The sequence below is a fragment of the Caretta caretta genome, chromosome 11 (assembly GCF_965140235.1).
Source record: "Caretta caretta isolate rCarCar2 chromosome 11, rCarCar1.hap1, whole genome shotgun sequence".
Lineage (NCBI taxonomy): Eukaryota > Metazoa > Chordata > Testudines > Cheloniidae > Caretta > Caretta caretta.
The window spans coordinates 39,544,325-39,565,652 of NC_134216.1; the positions used below are offsets into that span (position 1 = coordinate 39,544,325).

The 21,328-nt window shown below is 40.4% G+C and overlaps 1 protein-coding gene across 7 annotated transcripts in view; it reads left to right on the forward strand.

The window, feature by feature from the left end:
* MYO3B (myosin IIIB) overlaps positions 1–21,328 on the forward strand; it is a 341,188-nt gene that overhangs the window by 18,993 nt on the left and 300,867 nt on the right. For 4 of the 7 annotated variants that reach the window (XM_048870181.2, XM_048870179.2, XM_048870180.2 and 1 more), the window contains exon 3: positions 19,126–19,170. The exons of the other annotated variants lie outside the window; for them this stretch is intronic. In XM_048870181.2, the coding sequence (XP_048726138.1) occupies positions 19,154–19,170 (17 nt within the window). In that variant the 5' untranslated portion in view covers positions 19,126–19,153. The remainder of the gene's footprint in view (positions 1–19,125; positions 19,171–21,328) is intronic. 7 annotated transcript variants of the gene reach the window in all.

Sequence of the window (21,328 nt, forward strand, 5' to 3'; positions counted from 1 at the left end):
CCAAATATGCAGGGCCATTAATCTCCTTTTGCTTAAGAAGGGTAGTGACTGTTGGCAACATGCAGGACATACTGGATGGTTTTGCTGCAATAGGGTTCCCTAACTGCGGTGGGATGATAGATGGCACACATATCCCTATCTTGGCACCAGATCACCTTGTCAAAGAGTATATAAACAGCAAGGGATACTTTTCAGTGGTGTTGCAAGTGCTGGTGTATTACCAGGGCCATTTAACCGACATCAACATGGGATGATCAGGGAAGGTGCATGACACACGCATCTTTAAGAACACAGGTCTATTCAGAAAGCTGCAAGCAGGGATTTTCTTTCTGGAATGCAAAATAACTGTAACTCTTCTGCCAGGTGGAGCCAGCAGCAACCAGGACCAGGTTCAATATCTAGGGGTTCCTTTCCATTGATACCACACAGAACTGGCTCGAGCCCCCACCCAGTAACCTGGGAAATTTACACACCAAATACTTCCCCACTTGAAAGCACAGAGTCTGAGCATGGAAAAGAAACTTTTAATGAAAGGAGGGAAGTAACTCGGTGTTAATTTGGGAAAACACCGCAGACAGGGTTCATAAACATAAGCCATGAGTAAAAGACCCACCCCCAAGCAGGTTGGGCAGTGCCCTTTTCTCCTCAGGTTCTTAAGTCCAGCAACCCAAAAAAGTCCCTTTCACATGCCTGGCCCTTCTCTGCACCCCACTCACAGTTGCTGTCCTTGGTCAGTGCAGACCCACAGTTCAGAGATGCATCTGCAGAGTTCACCTCCCCCTCCCCCACTCCCCGGGTGGGGTAAAGAGGTATCTTACTTGCTCAGCTGCTTGGGCACTTGCCACCCCTCTCTGCCAGCCACACTGCTGGCCGCTCCTGCTGGCTGCCTGCTCACTGCTTCCACCAGCTGCCTGCTCACCGCTCTTGCTGCGCCTCTCCACCAGCCACCCTTCTACCACCTGTCGCGCCTCTCTGCCGCCCCAGCCACTCGTTCACCAGCTGACTGTCAGTCACCTTCTACTGCCACCTACCTCTCTGCTGTGACCTCTGCACATCAGTCTCTTAGTAATTTTCAGCTCTTTGCAGGCTGGGAGAAACATCACCCATCTTAAGTGATTTCAGCTCTCAATGATTTTTAGCTCTTTGCAGGCTGGGCAGAAACACAGTCCTACCCCAAGGGATTTCAGCTCTGACTGGGCATTTAACATAATGAAGAGGCTCCTAATGAAGCCTATTTAGCTCTAACAGTGGGGAGGAACAGGTTAAACCAGTCTAGGGAGGACCCTTGAGGGTATGCAACCTCCTGGCTGGGGATACCCCTTGCCTTGCCTTGCCTTGCCTTTCACAGGACTCTGACATTTGAGCCCCTGGCTTAGAGAGGTTCTTTCAACTGAGGGTGGCCCCCTCATTTGAGACAGATTAAGCCCAGTCCTGCTTTCATTTACTTCTACAATAATTACAACATGGGAAACCATATTTCACCATCCCTGCATTCAGTACTAAGGTGATTTGTACCCAACACCAGCCAAAGTTGATTACTTTGGCACCGCTGTATCTGTTGAATATGTAAGCAGAGCAGGAGTAAACTGTATTTACATAAGCACACCCAAGTCTCTCCCCCTCCCAGGTAGATGTCAGGGAAGCATTCATTCAGACCCTGCTTACATCACCATTGGTGACTTTGAAATGCCATTAGTGATCCTGGGAGACCCAACCTACCCCTTGCGCTCATAGTTCATGAAGCCGGACACTGGCCACCTGGACAGCAGCAAGGAACTGTTCAACTATAGACTGAGGAGGTGAAGAATGGTGGTTGAATGCACCTTTGGCCTTTTAAAGGGTCACTGGTGCAGTTTAGGTTAGACCTCAGTGAAAGCAATATCCCAATGGTTATAGGGTGAGAAGTTTTCCACAGGGGTGGGTGTGGAGGTGGATAGGCAGTTTGCTAATTTTGAGACGCCACATACTAGGGCTATAAGAAGAGCTCAGCATGGAACACTGCATCTCAGAGAGGCTTTAAAAAACCATTTTAGTAAAGACCCACAGTACTGTGCGCTGCTTCTTGAGTTGTGCCTTCCCATACTATGAACTTGCTGTGCCTGCTGGGTTTATATCTCTAGCAAATCTCCTTCATTGCCTCAGTTTCCCTGTACCTCCCCTTACCCCCTTTCCCCAGTGTGTGAAGTAATAAAGATTATTTCATTCTCAGGACATGGACTTTTATTGCACAAACATATTGGAAGTGAAAGATCAGAAAAAGAATGAAACCTTGGACAGTCAGTGGAATAAAATTGGGGAAAACACAGTGATTGTGTCTTTTAAATACAGTGGCCTTGCCTGTCAAAGATCATCATGTGTGCACCTTTTATTCGTACGACCCTCCCCCAGTGTTGAGTGGAAGGGATATAGCACGTTCCCCCCTCGCCTTCTGGTACGTTTGGGAGAGGGAGACTATGGTGATGCAGGAATGCCATTCTGAGGGGCTGCAGAGGGAGTCTGGCCTCAAGGTGTTTCTCCTGAAGATCAACCAGACACCTCAACATGTCTGTTTGTTCCTGCAGAATCCCCAGTATCTCCTGCTGCATGCCACACTCATGCCCTCAGGGCCAGCCTTAGGGAAAATGGCACCCTGGGCGAACTTGTATTTTGGCGCCGCTTCCCACATCACCCCTGGCCTCCATGTGCTCCCTGGGATTCCCACCCCTCCTCCATCACCCCTGGGCCCCGCTGCCTCCCCCAGTGTTTAATTTGTATTGAAAGAGGTGCCAGAGCTGAACCCTGGCACAAATTAAGCACTAGCAGGGTGGCCTGATACTGGAGCATGCTGGCCGGGCACCCAGCTCTGAAAGCAACATGGCCAACAGCAGTGCAGAAGCAAGGGTGGTATGGTATGTGGTGTATTGCCACCCTTCTGTGCTGCTGCTGTGGCTTGTGATGCCTGTGCTCATCATGTGCCTCAAGGCGGGCTTTGTGCTGTCACACGGGGAATGCATGGCCCTCCTGCAGCCCACTGGCCAATCTTGGCTCACCGGGACACCATTTCAGATTTTTGGAGGCAGTAGGAAACTTTAACTGTGATTCCAGGGACTACTTAGGCACCTGAAAACTCTAGGGCTTTTTGCAGATAATAATTTAGGAATTAGCTGACAGGAATACTGTATCTAATTGTTATATAAAAATATATATATATATACAAACTCCAATTAAAGCCACGTTTAAAGTTCATACGTAAATTTAGAATAATCAAGAGATAATACAGCAAGATATTCCCAATTCCAAGCCTTGAGTTATCAGTTCTGGAGCTGTAATGCAGATACCAGAAACATATGTTTGATATTTTGTACACTATCTTTAGCAGAGATAAATAAAAATAAAAAAAATCTGCTTAAAATCTGCTTACTTTCTCTAACAGACACACTCTGTGTTACTACAATTATCTACTCTATTTTAGTCAATTGTTTTTCACTCCACTAAAAACATACTTAATTTTAACATATGTGATTAAGATTTTTTTCATTACAAAAGGGAATTAATTTTTCTAATTATTTTGGCATTTATGTTTACCGATCACAATCATGTACATGACTCACTAACACTTGACTCCATCATTGCTACTGGTATCATAGTTGGACCTGAATTTATTTCCATGCAAATTTGAAGCTATTTTAGAGATATAACTAAAAATACTATTTGAAAATAAGTGACCTTCATCTGCACAGTGTCTAAAGTTATATGTTTAGCTAATGGCTTTTAAACTGGCACTGCTAAGGTTAGTACAAGCTCACATTACATTCTAGAAGGATACTATTATTTGATTGTACCACTTTAAATAATGAATGACAAAGCACAATAGGATAATAAAAGTAAAAATGATAATTATCCCAGCCAGGACAGATTAGGCATTTTAGAACTCACTGCTCAAAGAATTAAATTTAAGCATAAGAGAGAAATAAAATTATATAATGCACAGACCAGTCAAAAAACTAAAATAACAGTACTCTAATCCTTAACAACTTTGAAAGAATAAAATTACAGAGAATATATGCGCATTGCAGGAAGTACCAAAAAGTGATGATGATAATACACGTGTGTGTGTGTGTTGGAGAGTATGTGAGAGAGAGAGTGTTGGGAGAGAGAGTGTGTATGAGAGAGACAGTGGGTGTCGGGGAAGCGTGCAAGAGACTGTGTGTGTGAGAGAGAGAGAGAGAGAGAGAGTGTGTGTGTGTGTGTGAGACAGCACGCTGTCCCTTTAAGCAGAGTGGCACTCAACAGTCTGAAGGCTTCTTCAGACAGCAGCAGTCACCAGCAGTTCTGTCCCCCAACCCCAGCTCAGCGGAGATGGGGGTACATGGGGGGCAGAAAGAGGGGGACACCCTGACATCAGCACCCCGCTCCCCCACCATTTGCACAGCAAACAGGAGGCTCCAGGGAGCAGCTGGCCGGGGTGGCTCCAAGGCAGGGAGCAGGAGTAGCTGTAGAGCTGGGGGAAGCAGCTGCTCCAGAGGCGCTCTGCTTCAAATGGCACTCCGGGCCTTTGCCTCATTCACCCGTACCAAAGGCCGTCCCTTAAACCCATTGGAGAGCTCACATTTCCCTGGGGTCCTCTAATCCCATGAGGTGAACCTCTAATCCCATCCACATGCTATTCTCACTTTACTTTCCCCCCAGTGGTACTATTTATACTCTCCATGGGGTATTCCAGGAAACTCTCCTGTTACCAGCCTTGCAGGCCCCTTCTATACCTCTTAGGCATCTATCAGGTCCCTATGCATAAACCACCTGCTCTGTACCAGTCTCCTCCCACCATACAGAGACCCACCCCTATTCTTTCCTAGGCTTTCTTGGCAGAGAGAACTCCGTGTTCTGAGGGGAGGGCTGCTTCTTATAGCCTGGGAACTCCTTCCCAGCATTCCTAGCTGTGCCTCTAACTCCTATCAGGCCTGCAAACAAGTCCCAGAATACCCATGTTCTGGACTGAACCATGACTCTGGCCATGTTGGACTTGTGGCCTATCTTTCAGAGCCAGTCACAGTGCCCATGTTTATCTCTTAATAATTAAAATCAATTTTCTAGGCACATATACCCTCTTCTACCACAGTGATACTAGAATGTCTTATGATAATACTTAATTTATCCTCATGAGACCTTTGTGAAGTAGAGATTATTATCCTAGATTTTACAAACTGGAAACAGAGGCAAAGAGAAATTGTGATGTGCCCTAGGTCAGACACAATGTTCTTCACAAAACTGGTAATTCAATATAATTGTAAATAGGGAGTCGTCATTGATTGGGTTTGCTTTGATGGGGTCTGACAAGGATTGGTTCTTGGCCCTCCACTATTTAACATTTTTATCAATGACCTGGAATAAAACAAAAAATCATCACTGATGAAATTTGCAGGTGACACAAAAATCGGAGAAGTGGTAAATAAGGAAGAGGACAGGTCACTGATTGAATGATCTGCATTGCTTGGTAAACTGGGTGCAAGGAAACAATATGCATTTTAGTAGAGCTAAATGTAAATGTATACATCTAAGAACAAAGATTGTAGGCCATACTTACAGGATGGGGGACTCTATCATAAGAAGCAACAATTCTGAAAAAGATTTGGGGGTTGTGGTGAACAATCAGTTGGACATGAGCTCCCAGTATGATGCTGTGGCCAAAAGAGCTAATATGATCCTGAGATGCATAAATGGGAATCTTGAGTGGGAGTACAGAGTTTATTTTACTTCTATATTCAGCATTGGTGCAACCATTGCTGGAATACTGTGTCTAGTTCTGGTGCCCACAATTCAAGAAAGATGTTGATAAATTTGAGAGGGTTCAGAGAAGGGCCACGAGAATGATTAAATATTAGAAAACATGCCTTATAGTGATATACTCAAAGAACTCAATCTATTTAGCATAACAGAGAGCAGATTAAAGGAGTGACTTGATTACAGTCTACAAGTCTGTACATGGGGAACAAATATTTAATAATGGGCCTTCAAATTAGTAGAGAAAGCTATAAAATGATCCAATGACTGGAAATTGAACCTAGACAAACTCAAAGTGAAAATAAGGTGTACGTTCTTAACCGAGAGAGTAATTAACCATTGGAACAGTTTACCAAGGCTCTTGGCGGATTCACCATCAACGACCATTTAAAAATCAAGATTGGATGTTTTTCTGAAAGATAAGATCTAGGAATTATTTTGGGGAAGTTTTATTTGTCCTACACAGGTTGTCAGATTAGATGATCACAATGGTCCCTTCTGACCTTCCAATCAATGAAAAACTCAGTCCCAGACCCATGCCTTAAGCACAAAACTATCCTTCCTCTCTACTCTATGTGGTTGCATTGATCCATATGGTAGATGGCTCCTCTGACATAAAATATTGGCCAGAATGTTAGTTCAACAGGTCTCTAAGATAGCTTCACATTTTTAGGACTAGCTCACTTATCATTAGTGAACTAAGTGGCCATATAAATGTTTTAGACTATCTCAGATGTCTGATTACAACAGAATATAAATAATTCATTATAGAAAATTACCTTGGTGGCATTGATACGACAGGAATACAAATTGGATACAGCAATTGCAAAAGAGCAGTACAGTACATTAAACAAGGATTTTAGGGTTTTTTGCTGAAGTACCCTGGACTGAGCTTCTTGGGTAAACTTTGCTAAGACTTCTTTTTTTGAAAAGATACCTTTCTAGTGAGAGTGTTTTTGTTGTAAACTATGTAATATACAATTTCTAGTTTATAGAAATGTAACCATGAAAGAAATTCAAAGTCCTTCCATGTAAATGTGTGAGTGTGTATACTGGAAATATACTGGCAGTAGTATCGACAGTTCTATGCTACAATACTGGAAGTATTATACCTGTGATATGTGCACAGGAGGTACCTTTCAACAGACCTGGGAGGCAAGCAGGTGATAGTATTTCCATTTTATAGATGAGGAAACTGAAGTACATAGAGATTTCAGTTTCTGCAACACTGGTGTTAGGAAGTTGGTGATAGTCAGGAACAGAACCCACCAACTCCTGCCTCCCACAATCATACTTTTAAATGAAGCCTTTTGGTGTTATCTGTCTAATGAGGCCTTCCCAAAGTTAGGCCAAAAAAACCCCTTACACCATACTGCATTCTCTCTTTCCCCCTGCCTTCTTTAGCAGAAATCTGGGCTCTAAAATTATATGCAGCCAATACTTTCATTGAGGAAAATGACTCTATTGTTGAACAGTGTGTGCTAGAATACAACACAGTGCAGTGTATTATCTCTAGATCATGTCTTTGAAATATTAAATTATATCACAATATTTTAATCCATTTCTCATTCTGAAAGTCCATTTTTATTGAATATGGAGTTGTATGTGAAAACCAATATGTAAAAGAAAAGTGTAAGGCACAAAGAGAAAATGGAGTGATGGGTGATACACTATAATGATTGAACTATGTAAAGTCAAAGTTTATCAGAAGAGCTTTAAAAAACTGAACTGGAAAAATACATCAAAATACACTGGTATGAGAGCATCTTTCCTTGTTTATTATGTTTTTGAACTGGGTTTTCTTTGTTATGCAGTGTGCTCCATTTCACCATCTTGGCTTGAATGCCCCAATTACCTGATCCCTCTTTCAGAGCACCTGCAGTAGCCCAAGAGTTAATCTAGAGTAAGAAGAAGGGTTGGTTTGTTCATTTTCTATTAACTTGTTGTTTGAAGATTCCACTCATGAAGGATTTTTTGTTATTAACCTGTTCTCTCCCCCAGGCCCCAATCCCGGAAGACGCTAAACTGCCACAAATCCCCTGAAGTTAGTAGGAATTGAAGTTGATGAGTGCCTCTCAGGGGTCAAATATCTGGCGCTATCAGGCCCCCAAAGTTTTCCCTCTCTGCTTTTATTGTGAGGGCATGTGTGTGTACAAGAGCATATGTTGTTTTTCCGTATGTGTCTTTAGGTTTTTACACAGCATCTGTCACTGGGGTAGATGAGTGCTTTTTGGTAATTTGTTTTTGTAGTAGTGGAGACTGAGTCCATGTGTAAATGTGTAATCACCTTCCTCATACATTGTACAGTGAGCAATATTATTTCACAATGGCAATATATCAAATGTGTAGTAAATTGCACCCAGGCCTAAATCCCTCTTTGAAGATGTCACTTAGCCAGACTTCTGACAGGGTGAATATCCAAGAGAATATACTCTACTACAGTCATGTTACTTGCTATACAAGTTGGGATATACAAATGTTTAATTCATAAAGATAAGGAATGGGCCCTCATTTATTCCATTATGCCATGTAAAGATATTTTCACTCTTCTTTCTGAAGCTAATTGGCCATCAAAGTTTTCTAACACATTAATCTTTCTGATGGATATTAACATACAGGAATATCTTGTTTAGATTCAGTGTGCAAAAAAAAATCGGTATTCATGGTGTTTTTTCTTGCTGTAGATTAAGGTGTTGTTAATACTTCAGCCATAACAGCTTTGTGTGCATATCCAATACTCATCACTATTTATCTATCTATATAATCTAGCTGTACAATGAAAGCGTCAACTGATTTTCCAGGTCATTGCTGCTCTTGGTAATTATCGGACAGTGGCATTCTCCTTTCACCTTATTGTGGTCACTTCCATGGGGAGGACCCAGAGCAATTTGCTTCTGGACTTGCCTTAGGCTTCATTTCTGAATTCAGTTTAGATGGCTACAGGCCCACAGCTGATAGCCAGAACGATACATTCATAATTTATTAATTTTAATTCTTTCAAGGTTCTTTTGATAAGTTACTTCCTAAAAATAACAGCTAAAGTTTAAAATTAATAGATTTTATCTAGTATGCATATTATTATTTTTGAAGCCTGTTAGAGAAGAAAAATTATGCAAATTGGTGTCACGCTAGGCTACTGGGCACATGCTGGTAATGCATAATAACTAGCTTACTGATGAAAATACTTCATCTTGAGCAAGACCTATTGTCAGCACTCAGGATTACAGTATGTATCATGGTTAACAGTTTCTTATTATTTTTCTTGTGGATAAAGAATAATGTCCAATTTTATTAAAAATCCTCATTAATATAAAACTGCCTTAAAAGTAATATTCAAGCACTCCAATGATGAAATATGATTGATTACATTATAAAATGAAGGTGTATTGCAAAATGATAGGAAAAAATCCCTTCGAAAAATTAAACAGTTGCTGTTCATTCCCTGTGAATGGCTAAGTGGCTTTAATTCTACAGCTCATACATGTAAAAGACTCAATAAATAGATCAGGCTCAGGACCAATTAGTGTCACATTAATCTTTAGTAATAATGAAGTGAAGCTGCTGGGGATTGAACCGATTTATCTGTACCCTCCATGACAAGCATCTTAAGCTAATGCATGCTGTATTGTCTAGTACAGGACACTGGAACAAAATGCAGAATGTGCAGCACTGGCAGATGTGAAGAACTATTTCTTAGTCCTGAAGAAATCTGATATTTCTTAGTGGGAGAAAAATCCAATATAAGATAAGCTGGTTTCAGAAAATAGATCACTAATGTAAGTTTGCAGTTATTTTCTTTCCAGCTTTCTCCTGCACCTGCCTTAGATTTCTTTTCCCATCTGTGCACACAGCATCTCAAGCTTTGTAAGTAGAATGTGGTGAAAGGCTGTCTAAGAGTCACTGTTCTGTTCATAGCCCTTCATCCCTACATTTACACCACTAGCACATGCATTTTTGTTGGTGCTGTTAAATTGCTGTCAAAGGAGGTGTAGAAAACCTTTTCGGGTATTGATTTTCACACACAGGGAGCATAGTTTGTAGTCTCTTGATTTGTCACCTGCAGTTTATAACTGAATGGGCTCATGGGATTATAAACTTCATTTTAGCACTGAACTCCCAGCTTGAGGCAAAATTGAAATGTATTAGCTATTAGAGATTTGCAGTTGTTTTAATGTATTTCACTTACAGGAATTTTAGTTAGATGGCTAAGATGAATAATAATTTTGCAGTGGCGATGCCATTGATTAGGAATTTTTTAAAAAAATTGTTAATTTTAACTGACTGACAACTGGATCTTATCTTGGAAAATCTCATCTGCTTAATATTATTTTGTTACGTTAACTATTTTTAATATTTTTTACATTTTTATATTAATCATTTAAATGTAACTGATCAGATAAATCATTTTATTACTTTTATTCAATATTGGATATGGTGAATGATCAAAACTATAGATATAGCACTGTTAATTTTACTGTAAAATGAACTGCACTATTGTCATTCATTAGCTGTTAAGGGCTTTATCCTGAGTGGTACTGAGCACTGAAAATTCCCATAGATTTCAGTGCAGGTGCTCATTACCATTGAGGATTGGACTTCCCAAGACAAAGTAAGTGTACCTGTCTTTACCTTTTTAGTTATTCATTTTTTTGTTGCCTTTATTCCTTAATTCGAGCCATAGCAAAACGTTAATATTTGCACCATTGACACAGATTTCTCTGCTAACTCTGAGCAAACTTATACATATTCATGAATTTACTCCAAGCAGAAATTTGCAATTTTTGCCCAGAAATTTTGACAATTTAGTTTTTCATTGCAAAATAACAGTTTTCTACCTGTAAAATATACCTTTGTGACAAAAAATAATGAAAAATTGAAGATCAAACTGACATGTTTCCCTTTTTTTTTTTTTGCGCAAATTTGTGAGAAATGCAATTAGGCTTCAGTTTTGGAAGTTGTGAAAACTATTTATTTTTGTACCGCTTTGTTTAATCAAACTGTTTCTAGCCTGCCATCATTAATCCAGCACCATTATATTTATGCTGAGCCTTCCTGAAAACTCTTTTAAGTTTCATGGGAGAACATTTACTTTGTAAATGTACTTTGGGTTTCTTTCTGTCTGTCTGGCTTTCTTAAATAATTGCTTAAGCATCTTTCTGAGTCCAGATGCATCACTGTCTTGTAGATATTCCATTGAGAAATGCCATTCTGTGATGGACCAAAATCTATTCTATTAAACCCATGAAATTTTCACTTCCATGGAAGTGAACGGAACTGAATGGTTATAACTGAGGGTTGAATTTGTTCCATAGGATCATATGCTGCCATTGACATCACTGGAAGTTTCTTGCATGGGTAATATATGGCTCTGAAGGGTACAGTTTTCTCCTGAGGTATGAATGATCATATTAACGTGCACCAAGATGAGATCAGACACCTTGATAGTTGTTTTTTAAAAATTAAAACAGTGTGAAAATCTACTTTAGCATTATTTTGCCTTTTAACTCAGAATTGTGTAGTTTAATGAGCTATATAGTTCAAACAAGTAATAGGACCATTCAGGAACATATGGCCATTAAAATCTAGAGGTGGGCCAGGGCTCATATCTATCTTTAATCCCTTCCTGCTGTACCAAACCCTAATAGTCATTCCCTCTATTCCTAAATATGCAACCAGTCTGAGAGGAGTTGTGAACACAAGTTGCGAGGCCTCATTCTGGGAACCCAGAGCAGCCCTCTCTAGGGTTAATATTGCATCTTTTGCTAGTCCCTCAAGACAATAAAAATGACTCAACTAAGGAGCAAGTTGGGATGATTCATAGATTTCAAGGCCAGATTGGACCATTGTTTATTATGATGATTGTAGGCTGCAGAAGCAGGGGTCCCATTGAGGGCTAATGTCCAAAAACAACACTGGAGGCGGAAGAAATCTGGAAGTGAATGCCCAGGAAGCAGCAGAGGGCTGATTTTCCTGGGAGCTGTGGTGTTGAAGGGCCGAGGCTGACAGTCATGCAGCCATGGAGCAGAGCCAAAATAGAGGTGGCCATAGAGAGCTTGATAGGTGACTGGTGAGCAATGGGGGTGAGCCAAAGGAAAGAGGTAGTCCAGGAGGAGTAGAGAAGTTGAGGGGAGGGGTTCTTAGTGTCCCAGCTCTAGAGTGGATAGTGCTTCCTGGGCTTATGCAACACCCCTAGTAGGCCTGAAGGGATCCTGCAGTTGGAGGATACAATTTAGGTAAACACAAATAAATGATCTTTTCTGTGACCTATTTGTGTGAGTAATAAGCAGGCCAGACAATAGTTTTACAATCCAATACCACCAATTATAATACTGTACTTAGCGGGGCTGCTTAGTATTGGAATACACCAAACCCAGCAGTGTGCCATTTGTACCATGACTTGGAGGCGAGCATTGTATGCTCTTTAGCAGCTATGCCTTGTAGGCACCAGCCCTGGTGGGTCCCAGTAACCACTCAGACACAGGGCTAAGGGAAAGGATATTTTAATAGGGCTGGCAGGAAAAGGAAAGGTTGCAAATACCCTAAGTACAGGGTCTTAAACAATTACAGTTCAAACTGAGCAATAACGGTTCTTGTTTGGGCCCCAGGGCAGTCCAGTCAAGAGTCAGGGCTCTTCAGGTCTAGTACCTGGGGTTGCCCTCCCCAATTCAGTCACTACTCAAGCAGTTAGGAGCTTGTGGGTTTCCAGGCCAGGCTCAGTTAGTGTCTCTTACTGGGACCCCTCTTGCACTGGCCTCCTGCCCACACATGGCTGCTCCTCCATAAGTCCCTCACAAACCATCGTCTGTTCTGCACATTGCTCTGCATATGGTTCCTGGGGATTCCTCTCTGCCTCCAGTTTCTCTGCATCTCCTGGCTTGCCATGCAGGAGCTGCTTCCCAATAAAGCCTGGCCATTTCCTGGTTCAGGATTCATCATACCAGGCCAGGAGGAAAGTGATGTGCGGTGGGGAGAAGGGTGATGGGAGCTGTAGTCTCCTGTGTTGCAGATCCATTGTGCTACACTGTGAGACAATGTGAATGACACAGCTTCAGGCTTCTCTCATGCATAAAGTGGCAAAATGAGGGCTAACTTTCAAGAATTGGTAACTAATGCAACAAACAGTGCTGGTAACAAGTGCAACAAAAACATTTCATTGGGCTCAGGTCTGGGCTGGACACACGCACCATTTTCCAGGATATTTATGAAAAGGTTTCTCGTTTGTACTCACGCTTGTAGAAGAGTTTTGTTCCAACAGTATGGAACCTCCTTTTCTGAAGTTACATTCTTACTGATTCTGTTCTTTCAGAACTATTAGGATTTTGTAAGGCTTTTACTGTCAGGTTAAGGTGTTCGAAAAATTTAAGAGCCACCATAATTATGTTGTAAATGCCCTCTTTGTTTCTGACGAAGCCAATAACAATAAAGTGCAAGTAATGGATAAAGTGCATTGGGAAGGCAGTTTCTTGCAGCTCCTACCAGCAAGTCAATTAAAAAGCATCCTCAATTGGATCCAAATTGGGTGTGGTCCAAATCCAGTTGGCTATATGAATAGAGGCTATGATGTGGAACCTTATGTGTTAAAGTATGGAGCAAGGGAAATGGGAAAATCCATCAGCCTTAGAGCTTTGACAGGAATATACTGGACCCCCTGAGAAAGCAGAAACAATCAGTGCTTGTAAAATTGTATCTTTAGCAGACAGTTAAAGCAGATTATCAAATACTTAGGGATAAGCCACATGGGACCTGCCAAACTTCTGCAAAATGTTGGCGATAGTGCGGCATTTCCGAAGTCTTTTATTTTGAGAGAAACATTTCACCATAGTATTTAGGGGACTTAGCCTATTGCTTTGTTGCACTACAGGCATTTTTAACAAATCACAGTTTGCTTTTTTTGGTCAGTGCCTATGTGGCACATAACTGGATACAATAAACGTGACTGTTATGTGCCACAGAGTTTAAGGCCAGAAGGGACCACAGGATCATCTGTCTGACCACCAGCACCCACACACTAAACCCAACAACTGAAATTAGACCAAAGTATCACAGCTCACAGAAGACTAGACTATTCTGTGCCACAGGCAGAGATTAGGAGGGACTGAGGTGCACCAGTGCCTGAGGTCTTGCAATGGCAGGGAAATTATTAAGTGAGATATACCCGGATAATCAGGGCAAGTGACCTGTACCTACATGCTGCAGAGGAAGGCAAAATTCCCCAAGCTCTCTGCCAATCTGACCTGGTGGGAAAGTCCTTCCCAACCCCACATATGGCGATCAGTTAGACCCTGAACATCTGAGCAAGAACCAGACAGCCAAGCACCTGAGAGAGAGAGAGAGAATGCTCGGTGCCACCTCCGAGTCCTGGCCCTCCCAGTCCAGTGCTCCATCTCCAGCTGTGGCCATCCCTCATGCTTCTGAGGAAGGAGTTAAAAATATAGGTATATTTCCACTGCAGTAAAGAAATGTTAGTCAGTTGCCAGCTGTATTCTCCTAACTCATGCAGTTGGCTGACACAAATCTTTAAATACTCAACAGCACATACACACACACACTTTCTCTTTCTTTTCCCTGCAGTACTCTATATTTTACCACTGATCTGTATATTTTTTATACACCTGAAGAAAATTTTGATGGCGAAAAATATCCATGATAGAAGATTATTTTGTGGGTCTGTTTTAAGTGCAACAGTCAGATTCTGAAGTGAAAACCACTAAAACAGAGCTACAGATTAACCAAATAATTTTCTTACCTTATTTCAGTTCTCAGTAGCTGAATGAGTTGGCTGGCATTTGGATTTCATGGACATTATGTCTGTTGCTATTTGGTGAACAATTATTGTTTCATTCAGGAATGAGGCTCACTTTCACCCTGTCATTGCTACAAGTACCTCTTGGTTTTGGTTTTAAATAGTGTAAATTTCAATGCATGTCCAAGCTTGTGAGCACAGTTTCTTGGGTAAATCCTTTAAGTAATTTGGACTTTCTTTTGCTATTCCTTTAAATAAATGTTTATAATAGTAGGGCTGTCAATTAATCACAGTTAAATCACGTAATTAACTCAAAAAAATTAATTGCGATTAATCGCAGTTTTAATCACACTGTTAAACAATAGTATATCAATTGAAATGTATTAACTATTTTGAATGTTTTTCTACATTTTCATATATATTATATCCTGTGTTGTAATTGAAATCAAAGTGTATGTTATTTTTGATTACAAATATCTGCACTGTAAATATGAGAAACAGAAATGGTATTTTTCAATTCACCTCATACAAGTACTGTAGTACAATCTCTTTGTCGTGAAAGTGCAACTTACAAATGTAGATTTTTTTTGGTTACATAACTGCACTCAAAACCAAAACAATGTACAACTTCAGAGCCTAAAAGTCCAACTGCTTGTTCAGCCAATCGCTAAGACAAACAAGTTTGCTTACATTTACAGGCGATAACGCTGCCCTCTTCTTATTTACATCACTAGAAAGTGAGAACAGGAATTTGCATGGCTTTTTTGTAGCCAGCATTGCAAGGTATTTATGTGCCAGATATGCTAAACGTTCATAAACCCCTTCATGCTTCATGCATACCCCTTCATTCCAGAGGACACGCTTCTATGCTGATGATGCTCATTTAAAAAAAAATGCGTTAATTACATTTTTGACTGAACTCCGCGGGAGGGGGGGATTGCATGTCTCCTGCTCTGTTTTACCCGCATTCTGCCATATATTTCATGTTACAGCAGTCTCAGATGATGACCCAGCACATGTTCATTTTAAGAACACTTTCACTGCAGATTTGACAAAACGCAAAGAAGGTACCAATGTGAGATTTCTAAAGATAGCTAGAGCACTTGACCGAAGGTTTAAGAATCTGAAGAGCATGCTTTCAGAATTCTTAAAAGAGCAACACTCCGATGTGGATACCTCAGAGCCCGAACCACCAAAAAAAGAAAATTAACCTTCTGCTGGTGGCATCTGACTCGTAATGAAAATGAACATGCGTCGGTCCGCACAGTTTTGGATTGTTATCAAGTAGAACCCATCATCAGCATGGACGCATGTCCCCTGGAATGGTGATTGAAGCATGAAGGGACATATGAATCTTTAGCACATCTAGCAGGAAAATATCTTGCAATGCCAGCTACAACAGTGCCATGAGAACACCTGTTCTCACTTCCAGGTGACATTGTAAACAAGAAGTGGGCAGCATTATCTCCTGCAAACGTAAACAAACTTGTTGTCTGAGCGACTGGCTGAACAAGAAGTAGGACTGAGTGGACTTTGTTTTATTTTTGAATGCAGTTTTTTTGGACATAAAATTTCATAATCAAGAGATTGCACTATAGTACTTGTATTAGGTGAATTGAAAAATACTATTTCTTTTGTTTTTTTACAGTGCATATACTTGTAATCAAAGATAAATATAAAGTGAGCACTGTACACTTTGTATTCGGTGTTGTAATTGAAATCGATATATTTGAAAATGTAGAAAACATCAAAAATATTTAAATAAACTGTATTCTATTATTGTTTAACAGTGCAATTAATCATTAATTTTTTTAATTGCATGATTAATCTTGATTAATTTTTTTTATCGCTGACAGCCCTATCTAATAGTATTGGCTTGAATGAAGCACCACGAGGGAGAAGAATATGTAATTTTCCACATATTTCTCTGTCAGTGCATCTGAGTCCAGATATTCATCAGTTCTGCTTAGCTGGTCCTGGGGATTTATCTTTACTACAAACCAAAATGGTGCCAAATGTATGCTAACTTTGTGATGTGGACTAAATCTACAGTAAATATTAGGAGAAAGCCTTCCAAATAATTCACTTATGACCTAGTTTAGGACTGAAACCTGGGCCCTGCAGGTGAGTGGTAGAGATGGGCTCAAGTGATGGAATTCAGAACTGGATTTTCCCCAGAATTCAGTTCGATCCAGAGCTTGGTTTTGATTCAGCCCAATTCAAATATAGGGGCCAGCCGTGAAGTTTGGAGATAGCTTAAATTTTCCCAAGGTTTGGCATTGTTCAGGTCCAAGGTTTTGGTCTGGGCTCAGTCACAGCGTTGTTATGTCTCACAGTTTTATCATGGGTCTTGCTGCTTTGGTCTGTCTTAGCTGCACATAATGACTTGAGGAGCTGCATCTATCATGGGATTTTCTGGCCCTTAACAGAACTGAGCAGGAGGCATAGAGATCAGGCTCAGAAAAGATTGAAAGAAGGAAGCTACCGTTCATGGTCTTTCTCTTGGTACTGTAATCTGCAAACAGCTCATCTTGACCCACCTGCTGATCACCCGGAAGTGTGCCTGTTACTGGCTTTACCTCTTGAAGGTGGCAATGTCCTCTTCATAAGTAAGAAGGGTACAGAGTGAAGAGAAGTGGCAAAGGACCCCATGGGCTAATGGACAGAGGGCTGGAAACTACGTGTACCTTGTTCATTTAGTAGTTTCTGTTACTCAAGTGATATTTGTCCTGTAAACTGCAATTAAGACAAATTATTTTTTTTTATCATCCCTGGTCCCTCTCAGTCTGTCTTGCTAGTACCTCACTCCACTGGTTCATAATGCTGTTCGGAAGTGGACCTGCCCTATTTATTTTCTCCTCTTGCCTAATTTTCCTACACCTCAATGTGAGTTTCACAGAGGTCAGGGCCTTTTTTCTCCAGCTCCCTTTTTGACTGATCCTCAGCCTCAGGAGAAATCTCTGCACAAAACTCTGTGATCTCCTTGTCGATGGCAAAATGAGAATAGTTACAGATTAGTGCTTTGATGAGTTCTTTTGAACATTTAATTTCCAGCTATTGACATTCTCTTTGTTTTGCCCCATTCAGGAAGGGAGGCCAGAAGGAGTCAGACTAGTAGAAGGAGCTTTTCTGACTATTGATTTTCCTGTGCCTTTCAAGGGTTCATTAGTTCCACTAACAACAACTGCTTGTTTAGTGTCTGGCTGGGTAAGAACATCAGGAAGAGACAGAATGCCAGCTGATGTAGCACTAGCCGAGTGTGTTGACTTTTCCTGACTAGGCCTGAGTGGGGCCTTAATGCTAGGGCCCATTCAGTTACAACAAAAACGTAATTTAATTCACTGCAAATGCTGAATAGTTGATTTTGAATTTGATATTTTTGATGGTTCTACTGTTTAAATAGGCGCTAAAAGGTTATGCAGCCAACTACTTCACAAGAGCAGCTTTAACCTACTCTCGTACAAGTGGTGAGAGAAGCAGAGCCAGAATGCTATGCAAACACTAACAACGTGCAGAATTGTGCATATGGAACAATAACAATATTTTCTATTTCATTGTGTAAGTATATGTACTGGAATTGCTGTTGTGCCCACTACCAGCTACAGTGGAGTCCAAAAATATTTAGTACTGTACATCATGACTTTCATAAGCACTAGGCTGGAGCTGAACCTTGTACTAATTTCAGGGCTATGGCAAACCTGTCCAGATGGCTCATTTTACACAGGATGAGATAATGACCGTCTATTGGAAAGCAATGGGCGAGCCTCTGTTGCTATTTGCCATATTTGCAACTTCAGTGAGGCAACAGTAAAAATAACACAATCAAGCAATTGTTGACTCTGTTATCCTTGTTTGTTGGTCTCTCATATCATGTCCTCTCACCTGCTGTATGAGGCATGGAAATCTATGACACACTAAACAGGACAAGGAGGGAGCCATATTCTGCTTTGAAAACAGGAACAGTTTGAAAAATCCAAGTATAATTTCTTTTTTAAATTTTTTACACCTCAGTATCAGATTTGTGAATAATGATACTACAATGATGAGATACACAACTGATTTTTGAGTTGTCATGCTTGATATTTCAGATAGCTACTTTTTGTACATTTGGAATGTAGATGCTATTGAACACTGGATTATTCGGATACTCCTTTTGATTCTGATTTTTTTTTTGGCTGAATATCATCTGTTACATTAATACATGCAAAGATTTGATTTTTCTACTTTATTTGGAATATGCTTTTTGTATAAACTTCTGTATTTTATAGTGCATTTTTAGAGAATGAAAGATGCTGGTTTGCAAAAAGATCCACTAATTTGGGAGCACTGTTCTGGGGGAAAAACAAGTTGCCCGTTGCCTTTATGTTTTTGGAGATGCGTCAGATTTATCCTATCTTTTTTCAAAAGAGGAGATAAAGTAGGTAACAATAAGTGTATATTTGCTTCCCCCTATTATGCAACATTAAGGGATAACATAACTTTCCTCAAAATCTTTTTTGAAAACTGTGGTTAACAGTGAGCATTGAGTTACAGATTGTCCTGATATTGCCAATGCCATGTCCCCTTCACATCCTCCTATCTTTTTTTTATAATGAGTTCAACTTCTGCTATCTTTATTTCAGAAATACTGTTACGTGATGATACTACACAATGAAGGATAGTTTTCTGTAAGTGCAGTTAACAAATGTCTATTCTTGTATTTGAAAGTTTTCTAGCTGTCATACCAGATCTGACTGAATTTGTATTGAGAGAGAGAGAGAGAGAGACAAGGTATGTGAGGTTGGTGGAATCTTTCAGGCTTCACTGAACTCTTCCTCAGGTCTGGATAAAGTAACCAGACAGTCTGCACTAAATACAAGGTGGGACAGATGATTACGCAGAAGGGTTCCACACATGCTGTAGGTGGGTCACTAAAATGAAGTGGGAATTAATTAGTGGTTAGCAGGCAGTACGGTATGTTGCAAATTGTTGTAATGAGTCATAAACCAGTGTCTCTGTTTAAGTCCATGACTTTTGGAGCCTAGCAGAGTTATGAATTTAAATCCCCAGGCTTGTCTTTTGAAGGTGTTGTGCAAGTTTCCTTTGAGGACAAGGACTGAGAGGTGAGATATTGAGCGATCACTTTGTGAAAAGTGTTTATCCATGAGTGATATGTTTTTGTCTTTTCATTTTTCTGTGTGAATTCATTTGAGAGCCAGAAAGGACCATTGTAACCATCTATTCTGACCTCCTGTATAACACTGGCCATAGAAATTCCCTAAAATAATTCTTAAAACTTTTTTTTTAGAAAAACAAGTTTAATTTCTTGCTGGAGAGTGTGTCTATTTGAAATAAAGGGAATACTCTCCAGAGATGGCCAAGGAGACGTTGCACTCTGTGGATAGTTTGTTGTATAAGCCCGGCTATTCACTTTGGCAGATGGATTTTTACTAGGCTTATTTTAATTTTAGGTTATCATTTCCTCTTTAAAAAAACCCCACAGGCCTGCAGCCCAGTTCGATCTTAGTGTAAGTGGGTGCAAATCCACTAAAATCCATTGAGTTGCACCTGTTTTGTATTTGGTAACTTCTGACTTTGTGAATAAGGTTAGGTGCAGTACTATGCACGGGCTGATGCCATCTGGTCATTTCTGAAATACCCCTAGTGCACAGTCACAAATAGCTCTGCTGCTCCACTCCCAGTAGTGTTAATTGCCAAATCTTTATTTTTCTACATCTGGTGTAGACTGCTTTTTGCTTGCCAATTGGGGGCTGTACGCTAGAACAGACTTAACTACTGAAAAGCGTCCCCCATCTGCTGGATGAACTCACAGAATCGTTATGGTCTGTAGGCAACTGAAACACCCTCTGGTGAGGTCAGTGGAAGTACTACAACTAAGCTTACCAGAGCTTTAAGCCACTCTTTGTATTCCATATGAGGGAGATTTTGGGAGAACAGAAGGGGGAAAAGAGGTCGTCAAGTTCAGCCTCCTGCACAACTTAAAGACATTGTAACTTAGCATTTGGCTGTTAGGTTTTGTAGGTTTTTCTATTATAAACATTTCAACATTTATTTTGTGCTAGCACCTAAAGCCCTCAACCAGGCTGGGGACTCATTGTGTTTGTCACTGTATAAATATATAGTAAATGACAGTCCCTGCCTGAAAGCACTTATCTTCATAAAACTTAGTCATATGGAAAAAGACAAACAAAAGTTCATTGTAGTAAAAATAGACCAAAAGGTACATGATTTTGTATATTCTTGTTTTTATTTTAAATGCTACAGTAATGAAGAACATTTCCAATATTGTCCTTGTCTTTTTAAGATAAAATATTTACAAATTCATGTTCATCACTGTGTTGTACACAATGGCCACTGAATTTCTGTTGACAGAGATGCCCTTTCTATCCTGATCAGATAACAAAATCATTCAGACTTAACAAAAAAAAGTACATTCAAGAGCTCCCACTTCATTTCATGACCCTTTGTCAGCAATAAGTATCTCCAGTCAGCCCTATGGTTCTTTCAAAGTAAAGAATCCTCTTGCTAGTTTGTTGTGACTGGGGATGAAAATATTATGTAGGTAACTGTAGATGACAGGAAAGGGCAAATAAGTCAATGAACATTGTATTTCAGGTAGATTGTGCAGCTTGTTTTGCAGGTCAGTCATGTCTGGGTTTATTTGGAATTGGGGTCTAGTTTTAGCCTGAGCACCGCCACTCCTGAATGTTCCTCCGTACCCTTAGATTGGTGCACCCCGCTTTTTTCACAAAACTTGGCATTTGTCACATTTGCTGATGATCAGTTGGCAAGAGCAAATGGGCAAGTTGGGATGTCAGGGACAGG